We start from the raw sequence: 20,745 nt of genomic DNA, 5'->3' as shown, positions 1-20,745 counted from the left end.
ACTTTAACACATTTCTAATCCCCTGTTGCATTTTGACTAGTTAGAACTAATCTGTGAATGGCTGTGTATATACTAGTTTGTGGTAACTGAATTCACATAGTCTGTGTGAGTGTATCTTTAAATAACGGGAACTATTGAATCACCATATTTAAAATGAGTACCATTTTTTTCCAGTTTTTTTAATGAAAAATATTTAACATACAAAAAAAGTTCAAAGGATTGTATAGTAACCACCTGTGTACCTACCACTCAGATTCTACAATTGATATTTTACTATATTTCCTTTATCATGTAATTATCTGTCCAGCTGTCCCTCTATCCATCCGTCAGTCCATCTTTTTGGGGGGATGCATTTCAAAATAAGTTGTGGGCAGCAGTACATATCACAGTGTATGCCCTTTTATTAAAAACATACATGTGAAAATTTAAACTGTACGTGGGATGAGAAGAATGTAATTATATCTAATGTTAGAATCTCTTGTTTTTTCAAGGCATTTGGCACATCATACATTTAAAACACATTTAAATATATGGAGCATAGTACATTTGAAATAATTCAGTTGTCAAAGCATAACTTAGATATTTATGTATCTTATTTTCCATGTCTGATTGGGCTTGGTGAAAAAAACTGAAAATTGTGTCCTGAGATGACATCAGGAAAAAGATTTAATTCCTTTTTTAAAAATGCTGTGCCTCGTTAGTGTGTGGATTCATTGTGACCAGTACAATTTATCTAATTAAACTAAGGCACTTGGTCCATGGCTTGTTGTGAAATACACGTTTTCTAATCTATTTGGGAGAGTGTTTATAGCAATAACTCAGAGTTCATTTACCTGGTTCCCCAATAATCAGGATAAGCCCATTAGATGTCGCAGGAGCTGCTGGGGACTGGGATGTGGACACTGTGCCATACTCCCTGTGCCATGGCCCTCTTTTCCTGAGTGTTTTCTTAGGTGCCCATCCCATCTCCTAACACTAATGTTCAAAGACCAATAGGACTTACCCATTTATAGGAAACTATTCCAAGTGTGTTTCTTTCTTATCCCTTAAAATTGGTATTCAAAGAGATTTCTAATGATTAAGTTTTTCTCAAATTGTGTGTCACTGAACTGCCTTAAACACTCAAGAATTACTAATGAATTATGGAGTATAAAATAAATATATCTTCTACTTGCATGATGGTGAGGCTGATTCTCCTTTTCTTTTTCCCTTTTTTTTTTTTTTTTTTGCTTGTTTTGTTTTGTTTTGTTTCTTAGCAGTCTTCTTCCCTATACAGTGACCCCCTGGCAACATCTAAGAGCTACAGGGTTAGTACTTCCTGAGGAGTATGGTGCCTTCATAGCTATCAGTTGCTTTTCTTTGGGTTAAATCATGTGCTTTCTCCATAGGCCTCCCCTACTGCAAATTCTGGTCTTCTGAGAAGTGCCAGTCTGGTGTGTATTTTCCTCTTCCAACGTGTGTACCCCTGGTGGGGCCATTGTCACGGTGCTGACTCTGGCTTGCCATCTTTCCTCCAGAATAGTCAAGGACACATGGCTTTAATGCTATGTGTACTGCAGACTGTGCTGCCTGTGCTTAAAATACAAAACTTCGGGGGAGCAAAAATGAGCATGTCATAGGGGTAGATACTGCTGGCTGTCGGTAGGCCCTTGCTTAGAATTGACTTCCTGTAGAGGAGGTAGACTTGCATGGGTTGCACTACACTTGCATACTTTTGTGAGATGGCTGCCCATGCATGGGGTGTCATATTTTGGGGGGGAACAGCTGTGGCCTTGGCCATGTTAATACTAGGCTCTAATGGAGCCAGCCAGCTGACTAGAAAGACAAAACAGTAGCTCTGTGTAATGTGCGAGTTGGAATTGGTTGATTTCCAACTGTTGTTTGTTGTCTTGTGGGCTGTTCTAGTGGACTGGGAACCTGAGGCTTTGTACTTAATTTTATCGTAACAGTGGGCAAAATGCTTTCTGTACCTCACTTTCTTTTCTGTTCTATTTCCTCTTTTGAGAGAATAAAGTCGTAAATGTTCTCCTAATTTCATAACATGATGATGAAAGGCAGTGCTGTAACCAGTGGTGCTTTTTAAATGAAGTGTGAGTTTGAAGTTTTAATGAGGCTGACACAGGAATTTATGCATACATAAATGAGTGTTACCACCTTGGGAGGCTGTACACGTTAACACCATTCTTCAAAACTTTTTTGGAACTAGGTACTGCAAAGATTTTATGTCATTTTCAAAATAACTTTGATGCTGAATAGATAAATGACATTTCCTTTGTTCTTTAGGCGTCATTGTATGATGGTGGATTATATAACCCTTATGGTTCTCGAACTGTAAGTCTAAGCGGGCAGAGGTGGTGAGGAGGGTGGTGTGTAGGTGGGCACAGTTTACTTACAGAGTCATTTAATCTGACCTATAATTACAAGCTGTGATCCATCAGCTTGCCAATGGTGGCTCTCACCCAAGCTGTGAGAAGGCACCTGCTGGAAACTGTGGCTTAAAGTATGAAGGCAATACAAGTAGAGAAACCTCTTTTCTGGCTCATTAGTTCCTCAGGAAGAGGCTGGGAACAGCGTTTCTCAGGGCCTTTCTTCTCCCTCCTGCCGTGGGCTGCTGGATGGTGAGGGTGGGAGTGAAGTAGAGTTCAGGCCGGGGAGGAACAGTTATCTTCACCTGGGAACCAGGGGCGAGTTAGGTCCAGGGGCACTGATGTATTCCCAGCAGGAAAAGGAGCTAATCGTTATTGTAAAACTTTTCTTCTTGGAAACTTTATAGCCATCTGAATACAGTTTTCACTCATCAAGAACAAGTTCAGCCCGAAGCAGTCCTGTGGTGAGCTGTCTAGTCTCTTTGCATGCTTTATAGACACTTTTGATTGTTTCATTAATCTGTACTCACCATTCAGAATATTGAGGATGTGGTGTGTTTCACTCTATTGTGCATGGATTATCATTTTCCTTCAGTACACAAACTCGAGAACTAATTTGTCCTAACCAGTGGTTTCTGTATGAATGTGACTTAAGCACATAATTTCTTAAATGAGTCTGGAACCAGTGCCATTAGAATTTTTTTTAAATTTATATGTAACTGTAATTTGTGTGGAAATTCTTGTCTTCTCAGTGGTGATAATTTAGACTATGAGTTGGTTGCCTGATCCTTTTCCTTTCTCCTTTTCATCTCTACTTCCTACATTGAACCATTTCATTTGCTTACCAGCCTGTCAATCAGTGGAGTGGGAGGAGAAGAAATCAAATAAGTCAGCTTTTAAAAATTGCTACAGGGCTTCCCTGGTGGCACAGTGGTTGAGAGTCCGCCTGCCGATGCAGGGGACACAGGTTCGTGCCCTGGTCCGGGAAGATCCCACATGCCACGGAGCGGCTGGGCCCATGGGCCATGGCCGCTGAGCCTGCGCATCCGGAGCCTGTGCTCTGCAATGAGGGAGGCTGCAGCGGTGAGACGCCCATGTACGGCAAAAAAAAAAAAAAAATTGCTACAGAAAACAGAAAACTGGGACAATTCTAATCACCCAGTCTTTCTGGAGTATTAAAACATTTTTTTAATTTATAAATGTAATATTAGCTTAAGGAAAGTACAAAATAAAAGTTCTCTGACCCTTTCCTCCTATATCCATTCCCCAAATGCAACCTCTGTTCTTGTATATCCTTTCAGAGATATTTCATGTATATATGAGTGTCCTTTATTTGAACAGTATGTAAATGACTTGTATACATACTGCTCTTCAACTTGTTTTCTTTACTCAAAGTATCTTTTCAAATCAGTATATAAAGATCTATTTCATATTTTTGTCAGTCTTTTCCATTCTTTTTTTGACATTTAAAAGATTTTAAAAAGTAAACCATGTCCATTACTGTTTCCACTGAGTGCCTCTTGGAGATAGTTTTATGTCAGCACATTTTTTTTTAATGGCAATGGATCATTCCGTTAGTGCCTGAGCTGTAAATTTGAAAAATTGCTCCCGTTTTGATGGACATTTAGGTTGTCAGAGTTTTGCTACTACAGACACTTGTACAGTGAACATGCTTATGCAAGTATATTTTTGTGGACTTGTATGAGTAGATCTGCATGGTAAATTGCTAATCATGAAATGATGGGAATCAGAGTATTTACATTTAAATTATGCTATATATTGCCATATTACCCACCAAAAAACTCTAGTAATTAACATTTTCAATAACAAATGATGACTTTAGGAACTACCTTGTTATTCTTGACAGTGTCAAAATTGGAGAAATTATTAAGTAGTTTCTTAATGGTCAACATAGGGTACTTTGTGGAGTGGAATAGGTGAGATATATGGACTTTCTTCTACATATATGTTTGGCTCGTTTCTTCTGCCATTTCCAAGTGGCACTTATCAAGAATTCTACTCTAATAGCTAACAAAAAGTTATTACAGGGATGTTTAAGGAGATGAAAGTTATTACAGGGATGTTTTCACGTAAGGAGGAAGTTTACTTTTAACCCACTGGGTAATAAAATTCCACTTGGCAATTCTTGGGCCTGGTAGCATTTTTAGTGTCCCAACTGTGACGGTCCCTTGCAAACAAAATTATGGTAATATTTTCAGTCAAGTGTAGAATCTTGTCCGTGTGTGCTGGCTAAATGCTCTTTTATTTGCAAGTTGAGCTCAGAGGTTTTATCCCAATGATGCCAGAATGGTTTCTTAGTGATGTCAGAATGGAGGCAACCTACATATATTGAAGATGAGTCTTCCACTGCTGGTGAAAGAGGAAGAAAACTGTGTGGTGATATTAGAAATATCTCCACCTGCTGCATAGGAATGAATAAAGGACAGTAAGAATCATCATTTTAGTGTCCTTGGTGGTAGGAAATTCTGTCTTTGACTTATATTATTTCACTTAAGAAGATTCTTTTATTTTCTCTCCCAAACTAAAACATTGTGTATTTATTGACCCCTGATAGGACCCCAAAGGGCCTAGAGGTTTATTATTATTTTTATTTTTATTTTTTTTGCGGTACGTGGGCCTCTCACTGTTGTGGCCTCTCCCGTTGCGGAGCACAGGCTCCGGACGCGCAGGCTCAGCGGCCATGGCTCACGGGCCCAGCCGCTCCACGGCATGTGGGATCTTCCCGGACCGGGGCACGAACCCGTGTCTCCCGCATCGGCGGGCGGACTCTCAACCACTGCGCCACCAGGGAAGCCCAGGCCTAGAGGTTTAAAAATCATGAAGTCCCTGGGTGGTTTTGGCCAGTAGAGTCATGCCCCCCACCCCTTTTCTTTCATTTAACTTAAATAAAAGATGAAGTACTATTTTATTCTTTGTGCTTTTTGGAAATATCTTTTGGTTTTTAATGATCGTCCATTATGCCTTGAAACAGCTTTTTGGTTTAATGGTGCACGATAGATGTTGCTAATTATTATGCTTATGGAGAGTGTTTGTGTGCTTCCCAAAGCCTTACCTCATGTGCCTTCAGTCAGGGAAGACCTGTAGTGAAACTGCATCTTTTTCATTATCTGCTTTTAATATCTATAGTTTATCGACGATGACACTGCAAGCATTGCTTCTTCTGGTCGTGCCAGCCGTGGGCGAAGGGAGAGTGTGGTGAGCGTGATTTGCATGCAAACACATACGATGAGTTTTAAAATTGCAACACTGTGTGATCACGTGAAATCTGTTGGAAAATGAAATTTGCACTTGACAAAATGAGCGTTTTCTTCAAATTTAGTTTATATGAATAACTTGCCTTCAGAAATGTATTCCTGAGAATACATTTTCTTAGTGGGCTATGTAAGCTTTCCTAGTGACACCTCTTATGTGCTAGTCATTGTGTACTTGACAGATTTTCACTTTTAATTTTTTGTTGCTATTTTATGCACGTGCATGTATGTGACCAAAACCAAATTCACCAAAACCAAAAAATTTCTCAAGCAAAATTAATGCCTCCACATTGTTTAAAACTCATTACTATGGATTAGAAATCATGCTGCCATTAATTAGTTGTTTTCTTCGCTGTGTATTTAAATTTAACCATAGTTTATACATCTTTTAAGGCCCAGGAATACTTTGAGTTGCTGATGGCAAAATTTAAAAATTTTGGTCTTAGAATTCAACTAGAGTTAAAATTATAGAGGTAACAAATAGCTATGTTAGAATACAAATTATATAATTTCAGGTTATTCTTTTGATGAAGCAAGAAATTTTACAGAGGGCTGATGACATTTTTGCTATACTTAAAAATTGATTCGAAAATTACATTGGTGAGGATGGTGTGTCAGCTTAGAGCTAAAACAAAAGAGCCCAATAAGTAAGAGGCTATAATTCCTTTAAGAAAATAGAAGGTCATTTAATACAAGTCATGTTTTGTGAAAGATTGTAGACACAAAGTTTTCATAGAAGAGGAGAACAGCAAGGGTTTGTGAGCTTTGTTGCCAGAAATCCAGTGATCTAATTAAGACAGTTGTGGTCCATTGGCAAGCCAGTTAATGCTCATACTCAGAGCTGCAGGAGAAAGAACAGTCCATGACACCTGAAGGCACCCCAGAAAGTGATGGAGTGGAAAGGGCAGGGGCTCTGAAATAATGATGCCTGGGCTTGAACCATTTCTCCAACCTGTTAGTTGTGTTAATAGCGATTTCTTTATTTGTACAATGGGCATGTAATGACTATCTTTGTAGGTAGGCTTAATATATGGATTAAATGGATTACTATATAGAAAATAACTATCAAAATTCTGAGATAGTGGGTACCGTTATATTATTATATGTAAATCTAAGTTGTATTACTGTGAACAAGAATACTGTTGCTTGATTATCTCAGCTCTTAGCAAAACTTCATATTTGTAAGCCTTAAGGAAAGCATCTCTGTGGATGGGCTTCCAGATTCCTTTCTGGAAGAGAAGAGATTTTGAGCAAGGTAATCAGACAGAGCTGAGGTAAAGAACAGCTGATGATTGAGGTAAAAAATATTCATTATTTATTAATTCAACAAATGTGTAAGGAGGGAGTACCTGTTATATGTGAGGGGCCATGTTAAGTGCTGGGAATAATGTGGTAAGCCACATAGACCAGATTTCTGATTTCATGGAGCTTATATCCTGGTGAAAGAAATAGAAAATAAACTGATAAAGATAGGAACAAAAAAGAGAAAGTAAACCCGGTGACTGTGAAGAGAAAAAGCAGGTGATATTATAGAAGATATTGAGTGGTGTGTGTGTTTGTGTGTGTGTGTGTGTGTGTGTGTGTGTGTGTGTGAGACAGAGAGAGAGAGAGAGAGATCCCTTGGATGGGGTGATCAGAGAAGGCTTCTCCAAGGGAGTTGACCTTTGAGCTGAGAGTTGAACTGCTTGAAGAGCTGCTTGAAGAGCTGGGAGGAGATCTTCCTAGGCCAATGCCAACAGCGAAGGTGGGAAGAGACTGGGTATGTCTGGGGAACCAGAAAGAGGCCAGTGTAGTTCTTTCATTATTTTTTTCTACAGTTCTCGGTCCTGAGGAATATGAAAAAGAGGGAACTGTGGAAATTGGTAAAAGGCACAGTAAATACTCTGCAGATAGTTCCGCATTCAGGATATATGTGCTAAACAGAGCTGATAGCTATAATGCATTATACATTTGTGAAATTACTTAGTAGAGGCTTTAGGTAAATGCTATCCTAGAATCCCTCATGGTGAGGGTGATGCTGGTTCTCAGGCAGTACATGGATGATCTCTATAGCATAGAACTCTAGCTAAGATGAATAATAAGAGCTTATTTTAGGGAGCTGTGATGTCACTTAGGAACCCTTTACATTTCTTTCTCACCTTCTTGAGTAGGTAAATCACAGCAGTTTCCTCATTTCATTTCATGATACTTTATCACACACGAAAAATAAATAAATCCCCCATATGCCAATGTTCTTATCTTTTTCTTCTCTCTCTTCTTAACTTTTAAAGCATCTCATTTTTTTCCTGACTGAAAGGTTTCTGCAGCTGATTATTTTAGTCGCTCCAATCGTAGGGGTAGCGTGGTCTCCGACATGGATGATGTCAGCATCCCAGATCTGACCAGCGTGAGTGCAGTGCATGGGGATTCACTGTCTCAGGCTTGTGACTAACAGCTAACAAAATAGCTATTTTTAAATTAGGAACTTAATTTACTGCCTAGGAAATATTTATTTCAGCACACTAGCATAAAATACAGTTATTTGTTTTGTTTTGAAATGTATATATTGTTATGTTCTGATTTTTTAAAACATTTTTCCTGTGGAAATTTTCCCCCATAGAACCCATCAGCAGCTCCAGCAATTATCAATATTTTGCCAATTATGTTTCATCTATTTCTTCCCCTTTCCCTCCTTTTTTTTCTGAAGTACTTTAAAGCAAATCCCATACATCATGCCATTTCCCAATAAATAGTTCAGTATGCGTCTCTAGTTGAGAACTTTTTTCTTTATTTACTGTGCCATTATCATACCTAATGAAATGAAAAATAATTCCTTAAAACCATCTAATACCTAGCCCATATTTAGATATTCCTGATCAGTCTTAAAATTATTCTTCCCTTTTCATTTTGGAGAATCTATCAATTTTTAGGTAAACTTTGAAGGTTGAACAATAAAATATCCTACTTAGCAAAGAGTCACTAATTTATAGTAACTGGGAAGAATCTGAATAGATTTTGAACATTTGGATTATGGCATTGTTTTGAAGAAATGCCTATCTATTGCTTTCACATTCATTGGGAACTGAATTTAGGAAAGCCTGTCCAGTAGAAATGCCTTGAGGCGTTTACCTTAATGAAGGAACCTAGACCAGCAGATGTCTACCTGCCTGATGTATGTAACAGCCTGATTTTCTGTCTGTGATGTCTCTCCGTAACTGGCATTAGTGTTGTTTGCCCTTGGACCAACGCTGTCCTAATTATCAAGCGCTTTGAAGCAGATGAGGCAGGGTGCCTTAACAAAAAATTAGACAGTTTTTTAATGAAGAGAGAATTATCTATATTTAGCACATCACCGATTGTATTTAAATAGCTATTTCTGGATGACTAATCCTAGAAAACAATTTTGAGTATTGTCCTTAAGTATTCCAGATTGTTGGCGCTCAAAGCTGGCTGGCTGAGCAACAGTCCCATCTTGACCTTGGTCACATCAGCAGTCTCTCTGCACACAAAGTTAGAAGACTGGCTCCCAAGTCCTTCCCTTGAAATATTGCCCATTTTATTAATTTGCTTAGTAACCTATTTTTTCATAGATATAAACAATTTAATTTATTGTGTACACCTTTTCTCTTTAAAACTTTGAATTCTTTTAGCATCTAATGTGATGTCTCAATTACTGACTATGTCCTCCTTAACGTTTATTTCTTGGCAATTTATCTTAGTAACTACACAGGAGTGAAAAGGTTGACAGTTTTTTTTAGTCTTCCACTGCCTCTACTAATTAAATAAAACTCTTTTCTTTTGCCAGGTAGTTATTTTGATTTGTCTACATACTTTAATAAAAAGTATACATATTTAAGGTATATAGCATAATGATTTGATATATATGTATATAGTCTGTATATATGTATATCGAATCATGTTGTATACTTTGTAACATAAGCACAAGCTTCTCTAGAGCAGTGGTTGGCAAATCTGGCCAGCCCCCTGTTATTTTATAGCCTACCAGCCAAAGTTTCCTTTGTTTTTTGTTTTTTAATGGTTTTCTAAGTACTTATATAATATCCTTAATTTTACCTCTTGGCAAAGCCTAAAATATATGTTGGGCCCCTCTCTAGAGCAAAAAAATTTGGAATAAAATACATCTTTATTTCTAAACAACTCTTTCAAATGATGGTATTAAAATGTGTTCACGGGGCTTCCCTGGTGGCGCAGTGGTTAAGAGTCTGCCTGCCGATGCAGGGGACACGGGTTTGAGCCCTGGTCCGGGAAGATCCCACATGCCACGGAGCAACTAAGCCCGTGCGCCACAACTACTGAGCCTGCTCTCTAGAGCCCGTGAGCCACTGCTACTGAAGCCCGCGCACCTAGAGCCCATGCTCTGCATCAAGAGAAGCCACTGCAATGAGAAGCCCGCGCACCGCAACAAAGAGTAGCCCCTGCTCACCACAACTAGGGAAAGCCCGTGCGTAGCAACGAACACCCAACGCAGCCAAAAAAAAAAAAAAAGTGTTCACAACTAAAATTCTGTTTCCACTCAAAAAGGTTCAGATTGTGTTTTACCATTTTAGTAGGATAAAATTATCTGTCAAAGTAGCCATTTGCTGAAACGAAGGTCAAAGGGCCTCTTAATCAGAGAATAAGAAATATCTTTCTTTTAAGAAGAAACCAAGGGTTTCAAAGATTTGACAAGATATGTATTCTAAGAAATATTTCTCATGTACTAATTTCAACAAATAATCAAAGAGTGTAGATTTAAAGAGGAACAATCTATACTCTGATGTCAAGAGCAAAGCATTTTCAGATTTCCCAGACATAAATAAGGCAAAGGCATTTATCACTGAAATATGGAAAAGATGATACTTAAGACTTTGTTTACGAGTTGATAATTTGAAATTCTTAAAAGAAGCAATAAAGTTTGCCATCATGTGCTCTTCTTTGTGCATTAATACGAATATGAAATATTATTGATATAAGCCTGTCAGCTATCTTTCCATTTCCAGCTATCAAGGGAACCCTTTTCTTTTTTTTTTTTTTTTTTGCTGTATGCGGGCCTCTCACTGCTGTGGCCTCTCCCGTTGCGGAGCACAGGCTCCGGATGCGCAGGCTCAGCGGCCATGGCTCACGGGCCCAGCCGCTCCGCGGCATGTGGGATCTTCCCGGACCGGAGCACGAACCCGCGTCCCCTGCATCAGCAGGCGGACTCTCAACCACTGCGCCACCAGGGAAGCCTGGAACCCTTTTCTTGATTGGAAAATTACCTATTTAATTATTTAGGAGTGTAATGGCATAATATTGAAAGTTTTTGAGAATAGTAGGCTGTAGGCAGTATTCATGAGCAAGTCCTGAGGGCTTTACTAAGGAAAAAAGCCTTGCTTTCTGTTTTGTTGTTGTTTTATATTTTAGTCTACCATTTTGTTTAGCCACTTTTTTTAAAGCAATTTGATGACTTATTTTCCGTATTTTTCTCTATCTCAGTTTAATTTGCTTGTTTTACAAAAGTGTGACTATATAGTACATATAACCTTTGTTTTCTGATTTTTCATATTATTGCATATTTGTTTTTTCCATGTTATTCATATATAACAATTTTTAAAAATCAGCTGTAGTCACCATGTTTTACATTAGATCCTCAGACCTTATTGATCTTCTAGCTGAAAGTTTGTACCCTTTTACCAACATTTCCCTCTTTTATACCTTAGTATATTAAACATGATTATATCTTATTCCACTTAAGAGCCTTTTGAGGATCTGGCAGACTCTTTTGGTCATCATTTTGAACACTAGCTTGTCGTTGCAATGCAGCTATGTAGACCTCCCAGGGCTTTTAGAATACCAGGTTTCAACTAGCTCTTCGTCTAAACGGAAGGCTGCACATAACGCAGCATGAGCCTGAAAAGTGAGCACTGAAGAGTCTCTGGCCAAGTCCCTGCAGCGGGGCTGATCTAGGCATTTTTGCTACCTCCACAATCCCTGAAGTCTGGCACATGATCAGCTTGGGCAGGTGCGGCAGTTGGGATCTGTCAGGAGATAGTGAAAGCAACAGAATCAATCCTGCAGTGGACTGGGTCAGTGATGCAGCCTCTGAAATGTAAGATTATTCTCAGGTGACTGTCTATTAAAAAATGGGTGGGTTTGGGGGTCATTTATGTGAGAGTGGGATAAGAGACAGGATTTCAAATGGACCTGGAAGAATGTTTCTGAATGCTGCTTGTTTTTCTCTTTAACTCATTAGTAGAAGAGAGTTGGAAGATACTCTAAGGAAAATAAGTCAGTTTATTTAGATATGGTATTTCTTTCACTCTGAGGAATAAAACATTAAATATTAGGCAATATATTTTACTAGTATAGATGTGAGGAAGATAATTCCTTTTTATGGCAATAACTGCCAATATTAAAAACTATTGTCATTGCCTGTTTTAAAACATTTCATATGTGGTTTAAAGAAGTCAAAATGAACTAAAATCAGTTCCTTTTTTTAAGAGTATTACAGTAAGAAGTAGCAAAAAGAATTTGAAGTCTGAGATAGTATTTATATTCTGATTTGGTACTTATAATAAAAGGTGTTTACTGAGACAGAAAATGAACACAAATAAATGTGGGTGATAAAAAAAAAGCAGAAAAAACTGTCAAATATGAGGAAGTTAGAGTGAAGTGATATGAACTGAGCCAGAAATAATGACATTTTGTGTTTTAATAATTAACTAAGGAAGGTTTTCAAATCTCTTCTCGAGATTGGGCTAGGAGGGTTGGTCTAGGAGTTGGAATCTGGGTATATTTTCATTTAGTTAAATTTTTCTGTGACTTTTTTCCCCCAGTGGTAATTGGGACAGTATATACAGGTAAATAATAAGAAAAATTCACAAAACTGAGGTCTGGATTCAGCTCTGACGTTTAGTAGTTACGCATGCTTCAGCAAGATCTTTCACCTCTGAATTTCTCTTTCCTCAGCTATAAAATCAGGGTTTTAGACTAAACCTTTAAGGTACTTCCCTTCTTGAAACACCAACTAAAACAACCGTAAGGCCTATCTGCAGAAGATAGGATAACTTAATTATGGTATGTCCAGATAATAGGGTACTATGCAATTGTTAAAATAAATGAGGTAAGTCTATAAGTACATATGGGATATAATTCATTTATTCATTCATCCAGCAAATTTTGAGTCCTGTATGCCAGGTGCTATTCTTTTTTTATTTTTATTTTTAATTAATTAATTTATTTTTGGCTGTGTTGGGTCTTTATTGCTGCGTGCGGGCTTTCTTTATTTGCGGTGAGCAGGGGCTACTCTTCGTTGCGGTGCACGTGCTTCTCATTGCGGTGGCTTCTCTTGTTGCGGAGCACAGGCTCTAGGCACACAGCCTTCAGTAGTTTTGGCTCGCAGGCTCAGTAGTTGTGGCACACGGGCTTAATTGCTCCGCGGCATGTGGGATCTTCCCGGACCAGGGTTCGAACCCCTGTCCTCTACATTGGCAGGTGGATTCTTAACCACTGCACCACCAGGGAAGCCCCAGGTGCTATTCTTGGTGTTAGGAATACAGAAAAGAACATACAGACATAGATCCTACATTAAAGAGAGAGAGATCAGGCAATTAATAAATAAGTTTATTTATTAATAAATAAGTTAATAAATATCATGGGGTCAGGGAGTGATAAATGCCATGAAGAAAAATAAAGTACTTTCTCCGATCTCTGAAACATGGTAAGGGGGAAAACAAGATATGGAATGTATTTGGGACACTACTGTTAGAATTTTTTAAAGACTGGGTGTAGGTTGCCCTTGAAGATCTGGGTATGGTGTACCTCTAGAGAGAGGCTTACTTTGCATACCTTTTGTGCTGTTTTTTTCTTTTTTTTGGATATGTGAGCGTGTATTACTTAAAAAGCAAAAACGAAAACCAGGCAACCAATTCCTTAGTGCTGTGGGGAAATTTTTTTGATGATATATTTCACATGCTGTAGTCCAATCTGAACTTTTTTGGCTAAGTGTGCTAGTCTTAATCTGTGTGTCCTGTGTCAGTAATGCTAAGATAATAACGTTTTTTGGCTTTTGGTTTTATCAGAATTTTCTTTTTGATGTATACACTTTTGTGTGTGTGTGTGTTAACTTTTACAATGATAAAATTTAAGTTTATATATAGTTTTCTTTAATATGTTTCAAATACCATGAAAAGAAAATCTGTGTAAAAGTTCTAAATTTTTCATAAGGACAGCTTCCTTACACCATATCTTCCTTAGATAAGAATTAAAGTTCTTAACATCTTGTTTTATGTGTCCCAACTTTTATTTCAGTTTTAGTATGTTTGCTTTTAGGTTCCAAATATCGATTGAACTTGGAGAACTCAAATGAGGTCACTTCTTTTTTTTCCCCATAAAAAAATCAAAATGCTAAGCATCTTTTCTGATTTTTATCTCTGTTCTTTTCTAGTTGGATGAAAAATCTGACAAACAATATGCTGAAAATTACACAAGGGTGAGTATCTAAATTCCTAAGGAAATTAAGTTCTCAAGGTCAATAACTTACTGTCTACTACTATTTTATTCTTGATTTTACAACAGTTTAACTGATGGAGCTACTCTTCCTCTCTTCATCTACTTCCTGTCCTTGACCCCCAGATTCCTCTGTGGTTGAATCATGTGAAGCACTGGGAAGAGAAAAGACACTGCATTTTATTTCCTTGAATGTCACCTCTTAAACTTTCGGCTGCTCTTTTGATTTTCATTCCTCTAGAATTTAATCCTTAGAAGAAGCCATTAAACACTGAAAATGAAGAAGTGTCTTTAGGAATGGTGGTGACAAACTCTGAGGGTTTTGTTTTTTTTCCTATTATAGATAAATTATTCTTCGAAGTACAATAAAATAACTCCTTTCTAGGAGTTGCTTTGTGTTTAAAAAATCTCTAATTTTGTTCTAGAAATATTTTTAGAAAGTCATCTTAGGGAAATTATCAGGATTAATTTTGTGCTATGCCCCCAAAAGGTGTACCAGTTCTATCCAGCAGAAATACAGTGCTAGCCACAAATGTAAACCACATGTAAGTTTAAATTTTCTAGCAGCCACACTAAAATAGTAAAAAGAAACAGATAAAATTAATACAAATAATATATTTTATTTAACCCAAATGTCCAAAATATTTAAACATAATCAATATGAAAAGTTATTAATGAAATATTTTACATTCTTTTTTCCACACTAAGTCTTCGAAATCTGGTGTGTATTTTACACCTAAAAAAAAAAAATTCTCAATTTGGACTAACCACATTCCAAGTGCTCAATCACTGCATGTGGCTAGTTGGCTGCCGTATTGAATAGCACAAATCCCTGCCATTTATTAATTCAGTAGCATGATGTCGCATTTAAACTCATTGTGGGAAGAGCAGTCTAAATTCATAGTGATACACGGTATTGTTGCTGTCAGCTGCAAATAGTATCTCCAACTTTATCAGCAAAGTATTAGGAAAAGAAAAGATTCTAAAGAAGCAGCTTCAGGAACTAAATAGGAGGACTGCTAATTAGCATACCAACTATAACATTCTAAAACTGTTTAAAATCAAGCTGATGTACTCACCCCAGTGCTGTTTACAATACAGCAAAGATAAACTTAGAAAACAGACAACTCTCACACAAACCATTTCCTTCTTAGTTATTATGAATTCTAGATTCCAGTAAAGCGAGCGAACACAGTTGTGCTTAGTATGCCTGGGCCCATCTCTGGGTACCCTCTCCCCAGAGCCAATCTAAATTGCCTGTGGATTGCATTCGGTAACTTCTTGTCCACACTGTGTTAGATCTCTCCCCACCACCCTGGCCCACTTTTAGTTTCCACAGCAAATATATTTTTAAAGAAACAAGACTTAAAAGTGCCATATTTCTTTTTCTCTAGCCTTCATCTCGAAATTCTGCCTCAGCAACAACCCCTCTAAGTGGAAACTCATCCAGACGAGGAAGTGGGGACACCAGCAGCTTAATAGATCCAGACACCTCATTAAGTGAATTGCGGGTAAACCGCGATTTTTGGTTTGCTTTTTATAAACAATTTTTTGGCTTCTTTGTAGTCTACTGGAACTATTTAACATTTAATGTGTCTTGGTAGGAAGAAAAAAGTATGGTATGAGTTCTTTAAAAAAAATTGTTAGTGCAGTTCAAGAATGTGACTAGGGTCTGGAGGGAAGGAGATTAGTTAATTCTTCCATTCTCTTTCCTGAACATTTGATGATATTGGAATGAGTTCTGCTAATTTACAAATGCCAAAGAAACTTTCTAATGTATATAAAAGTAATTCTCTCAAATAATTGGCCATATTTTAAATGGAAAATATGTGGATGTACAAGGAACCAGATTTGGGGAATTATTAGTCTTTTGAGCCGTTATGGTGTTACTTGGCTGCCTGAATACAGTTATCTCTCAGTGTTTCATGATAAGATAAGTATAATAATATTTGGGATGACAGAAATACCTGAGTAATGTAAGCTCATTTAACCCACTAGTTGAGTCTCCATTTTTATAAATAACCCTTTCAAAATGTATTTGAATGTCTGTTTGCTGAACGTGCTCTTTTTGAGGAACGAGGGAAGGGCAGTAATAAAAATTGCATTCATTCATTCGTTCAGCATTGTTGAGCACTTGGCCCCACAGAGTCAGGCAGTAAAGCACACTTTGGACTTAAGGAGTTCGCTGTTTCATAGGGAAGACAAACGGGTATAAACCAGTAAAACCAGGTGGTGTGATGCCATGGTAGCAGCAAGAATAGGGCTGTTAAGGGAATTCAGAGAAGCATCATCTAAATTAGACTAGAAGAAGAGATTTTAAAAAAGGCTTTTCGGAGGAGACAAGGGGTGAAGGAAGAATAAAAATTAACCAGGCAAAGAAGCTGAAGGGTGAAGGCTTTCTCAGATAGTTAAATTCAGAGACCCACAAGATTATCTGTATAGCAAAGTTGCCAGAGGGTAGGATGAGAAGTGAGGATTCGTAGTGGGTAAGAGAGAAGGCTGGAGGAGTAGTGATGTCAGCTTTACCCTGACAACTATGGGATATTAAATAACGGAGCAGTACTATCTGATTTGCATTGCTAAAGATTGACCACAGACTGGAAGAAGCATTGGAGGCAAGGAGAAGAGTTACCCTGTGGTTGAACAATGGGGATGAGATGAGCAAGTCAAAACTGTGGTGGGAGAAAATGTAGGAAACTTGCTCTGAAGAGAGTATTGGAGAATGGAAGTTGTTTGGTCAGTAGAGAGAGAAAGTTAAGAGGTTTTTGTGTTCTTTTAAAGTTGTTTGGTCAGTAGAGAGAGAAAGTTAAGAGGTTTTTGTGTTCTTTTAAAGGCAGCATTAGTTGTTGTTTTCATTGGTTGGATTGAGCCAGTAGAGAGAGGCTATGAAGGTTAAGGAAGGAGAAGGGGTAGCTGACTGAGAAAGTGCCTGAGTGGGTGAGAGGAATGTCCAGGGATCAGATGGATGGAAGGTGGCCGCCCCTTCCCACTGACCCAGTAGAGGAGGAGGGAGGGACCGGTGGGGACTGAGTAAGATTGTGGGCGGGGTAGGAGCAGGAGTCTGGCTTGTGAAATGGGCATCTCGTAAAAGTGGGCTGAGGGTTAGGAGAGGGTGAGGATTGGAACAGCGGCAGCAGCGCTGCAGAAGGAGGCCCAGGTCAGCCTGGCTCTGACTTTGAAGGGGTCAGTGTTATTGAACTCTTCCTAAGTACCAGGCATAAGCACAAGGGTGCAAGGTTGAATAAGCTTAACTCTTGCCTTTAGGTGCTATTTTCTAGTGGGACAAAAGGATGGGGCATCCCAGCCTCAGACTGAGCTTGTACTCGCTGTTTACTTGTATTTCTTCTTTGAGAGAACAACCTCCCTGAAGGAAATGAGATTTTTATATCCTAGCATTTGGCTCCTAATAGGCACTTGATAAATCTCTATCAAATGAACCAATGAATAAAAGACAAACCTACCAAGGAAGGAATGAAGGGGGCAGGGGAAATATATAGAAACTCTGTGTAATGGGCCTTTGACAGTTGATCCTGCCTGTTAATTGTACAGTTATGTTCAGGGCCCTGTAGCAATTATTTCCCCCCTAAATCAACCATCCAGAATAGACCTCATGTAGCAAGGTCAGGTACAAGGGAAACAATATTTTCCATTTAAAATTTGACCTGCTTCACTTTTCTTATAAGGATTATGGTAACATTTGGAGCAAAGGCTTTTCTCATCATTTAAATGATGTCCTCAGGATAGACTCTCTCATTTGACATTGTGTTTAAAATATTTGTTTAATACCCCTCCCTTTACTTATCTTTCTCCGAAATTAATTGTGGTCAGTAACCAAGTCATTGAAAGACAACTTTGTTCATATCTAGTTTTACGTTTTTAAAAACTTCCGCATGACTCAGTAGAATCTTCAGCTTATAATTAATTTGCTACATATTTTACTAGTTATCGGTGGAGTGTTATGCTAAAAATGATTTGAATGATTGATACAGTTTTTTTAATTGTATGTTAAAAAATGTTATATAGCTTTTGTACACAGCCCCAGCCCCATTTGCTAATGTTTTTTCCACAGGAGTTAATGTCAAGGAAGTATTTGATATGTTAGATTGATTATTCCAGGCCTTCCCCAGCCCCACCATCACCTGCCTGTTTGCCCCTTTTAGCAGTTTGCAGTGGCAGTTACGTTTGTGTACCTCAGTTTCTCTGCTTTTAGTCTAGAATATGCAAAAGTAATTCACATTTCATCTGAATCCTTTGAGACTTTGTGTGTGGTTTTATGCAATGGTTCATTCCTATGTCCTGCAGGATATCTATGACCTTAAGGACCAGATACAGGATGTAGAAGGGAGATACATGCAGGGGCTTAAGGAACTAAAGGTATCAGGGCCCATTTTGCAGCCCAAGCATGTTCTCTGTACGCAGAAGTGTTGGTAATGGTGGTTTCACAAATTCTATTAACCCCACTGCACATAGCTTTACTAACAGTGTTTGTCTTTCAAGCATGTGCTTAACCTGCAATGCATAGGAAAGGTGAACTTCCGATCTCTGCTTATGTTTAAATGTGTACTGTAGTTTTTGGAATATTCAGGAAAAGATATTATGCCTTACAGTTTTTAAACCTTATAAAATACTTACGTATCCCTTGTGTCTTAGCCTTACAAAATTGAGTTGGGCAAAAACCTATAAAGTGTTCTAAGAATATTTTTTGTTGAGAATTAGACCTTAAAATTCTTCCAAGATAAATGAAAGAGCATTGCCTGTTTCTGTCACCAAATTCAGTCAGTATTAGGAGTAGAAGGAAGAAGCATCTAAGAGAAAGAGCATTATTATAAATATTCCTTCTGGAGGAAGGACCCTGAAGCATGAGGACTGTGTTTTCTTTTAGTTTTGATTGTTTTTCACATAGATCAAAAAGGGTTACACAGATTTGGTGCCTTAAAGAATTTGGAGGTAAATTTAAATGGGCCTTATTTTTTCCAATCAAGGATGGCTACCAGTTTTCAGTAGAAGTGTCCATGTGAGGCAGACATTTTAGTTGTAAATGGCACTTGATTATCATGCTCTTTCCTATGTTTTCTTATGAAGTTCAAACCTAATATTATGAATTACTGTAAGTTTCTCTGAATACATGTAGGTCCCTATTTGAAAAAGAAATAAACACCAGGCCTCTAAAAATGCATCAGCAAGGCATTCGGAAAGGTGACTCAGGATATGCTCAAAGGACAGAGTGTAGACCTAATGGTCAAGGCTTTGCTCAGCCGCCCAGCATGATTGGACTAGCCCAGCTACCAGCCACAAACTTCATGCAGGTGATTATGGTCCAGAAAGGGTGGAAGGCCTATGGAGAGCGCCCCCAGAAAGCCTGGACGCTGCTGACAGCAGTGTGTGGTTGTTGGTAAACATCAGGAGGATCCCAGAGTTAGTGAGCTGATGTGCTCAGTTAGTTTTACTGCTTTCATCTTCAGGATTTAATCCCCCTTTTAAGGTTTTAGAGATATGAGTTGGAAATATCTTAGATCAATGGAACAAATCCAGTACATTCAATAAATACATTCATTTTAAAGTCTCGTACGTAACATAATGTATCAGGAAAGCAAGTGATTCAAAGGCATTCTTACTCGTTTTTTATTTTATCTTAAGTATTTTCTCCTTACCTTTTAGATCTACCATTTATTTCATTTTTTGAAGGATACAAAAAACAGATTAACCTTATTTGAGACTCTGAACAGATAAGTCCCCTTTTCTTAATTCATGGTTAGTGTATAACTGAACTTGACTTCAAATTATGTTTATCCTTGAAATGACTCTTTTAAATGGAAAAAAATCTTAAAAAAAATTATCTGGTTGGTGGTCAAGGCATGGTGGTGTGATGTATCTATATTCTATTAAAAAAGGATGCTTGGTCTTGCTTATGACATTATTCTTAAGTATGTCTGCCTTTGAGGTGCTTTTTCCCCCCTCTACCCTCCCTCCACAGTCACCTGGGTCTTGTTAACACAGATCGCTGGACTCTACTCCCAGGTTTTCTCATTCAGTAAAGGCCTAGGATGGGGTGGTTGAAAATTTGCGTTTTTAGCCAGGTCCCAGATAATGCTGTTGCTTCTAGTCCAGCACCTACACGGAACATCACTGCCTTAGACACATTTAAGTAAAATTCATTCCTTATGGATATCACTGTGTGAGCTAGATTAAAATCATTAAAACTACCTTGAGGGAATTCACTGGTGGTCCAGTGGTAGGACTGCGAGCTTTCACTGCTGAGGGTTCAGTCCCTGGTTGGGGAGCTAAGACCCTGCAAGCCGTGTGGCCAAAACAACAACAACAAACTACCTTGACACTTAAGTTTAAAATAGTCTTCTGTGGTCTTTTGTTTAAAGGAAAAAGTACACTCCGTACATTTTATGTCAACTTTATTATGTTATATATTGTGTCCTTGCAGCTGCTGCTTGAACTGTCTTAGATTCTGGTGTTCATGCAGTCATGCCCCATTTTGTATGGGACTGAGTTGTGAGGAGGACTTTTTTTTTGCTATTAGTCTCTGAGATGGATCAGAATCATTCTAAATTCTGCATTGTGTTAAGACACCTACTATATTTGAACCATTATACAGTTAACTGGGCTTATATTCTTTATTTTGGGTGTAT

General features: G+C 38.1%; 1 protein-coding gene across 2 annotated transcripts in view; it reads left to right on the top strand.

The window, feature by feature from the left end:
• Window positions 1-20,745, top strand: part of LRRFIP2 (LRR binding FLII interacting protein 2) — a 121,866-nt gene that overhangs the window by 59,090 nt on the left and 42,031 nt on the right. The window contains exons 9-17 of one of the 2 annotated variants that reach the window (XM_081245807.1): window positions 1,257-1,307; window positions 1,389-1,433; window positions 2,284-2,331; window positions 2,774-2,830; window positions 5,514-5,582; window positions 7,935-8,024; window positions 14,043-14,087; window positions 15,499-15,615; window positions 18,407-18,478. In XM_081245807.1, the coding sequence (XP_081101933.1) occupies window positions 1,257-1,307; window positions 1,389-1,433; window positions 2,284-2,331; window positions 2,774-2,830; window positions 5,514-5,582; window positions 7,935-8,024; window positions 14,043-14,087; window positions 15,499-15,615; window positions 18,407-18,478 (594 nt within the window). The remainder of the gene's footprint in view (window positions 1-1,256; window positions 1,308-1,388; window positions 1,434-2,283; window positions 2,332-2,773; window positions 2,831-5,513; window positions 5,583-7,934; window positions 8,025-14,042; window positions 14,088-15,498; window positions 15,616-18,406; window positions 18,479-20,745) is intronic. The other variant, XM_081245806.1, reaches the window with a different exon arrangement.

This window comes from Mesoplodon bidens (genome assembly GCF_964165515.1).
Source record: "Mesoplodon bidens genome assembly, chromosome: 10".
Taxonomy (NCBI): Eukaryota; Metazoa; Chordata; class Mammalia; order Artiodactyla; family Ziphiidae; genus Mesoplodon; species Mesoplodon bidens.
The sequence above is the reverse complement of the archived record's forward strand: the minus strand, read 5'-3'. Positions and strand labels throughout refer to the sequence as shown.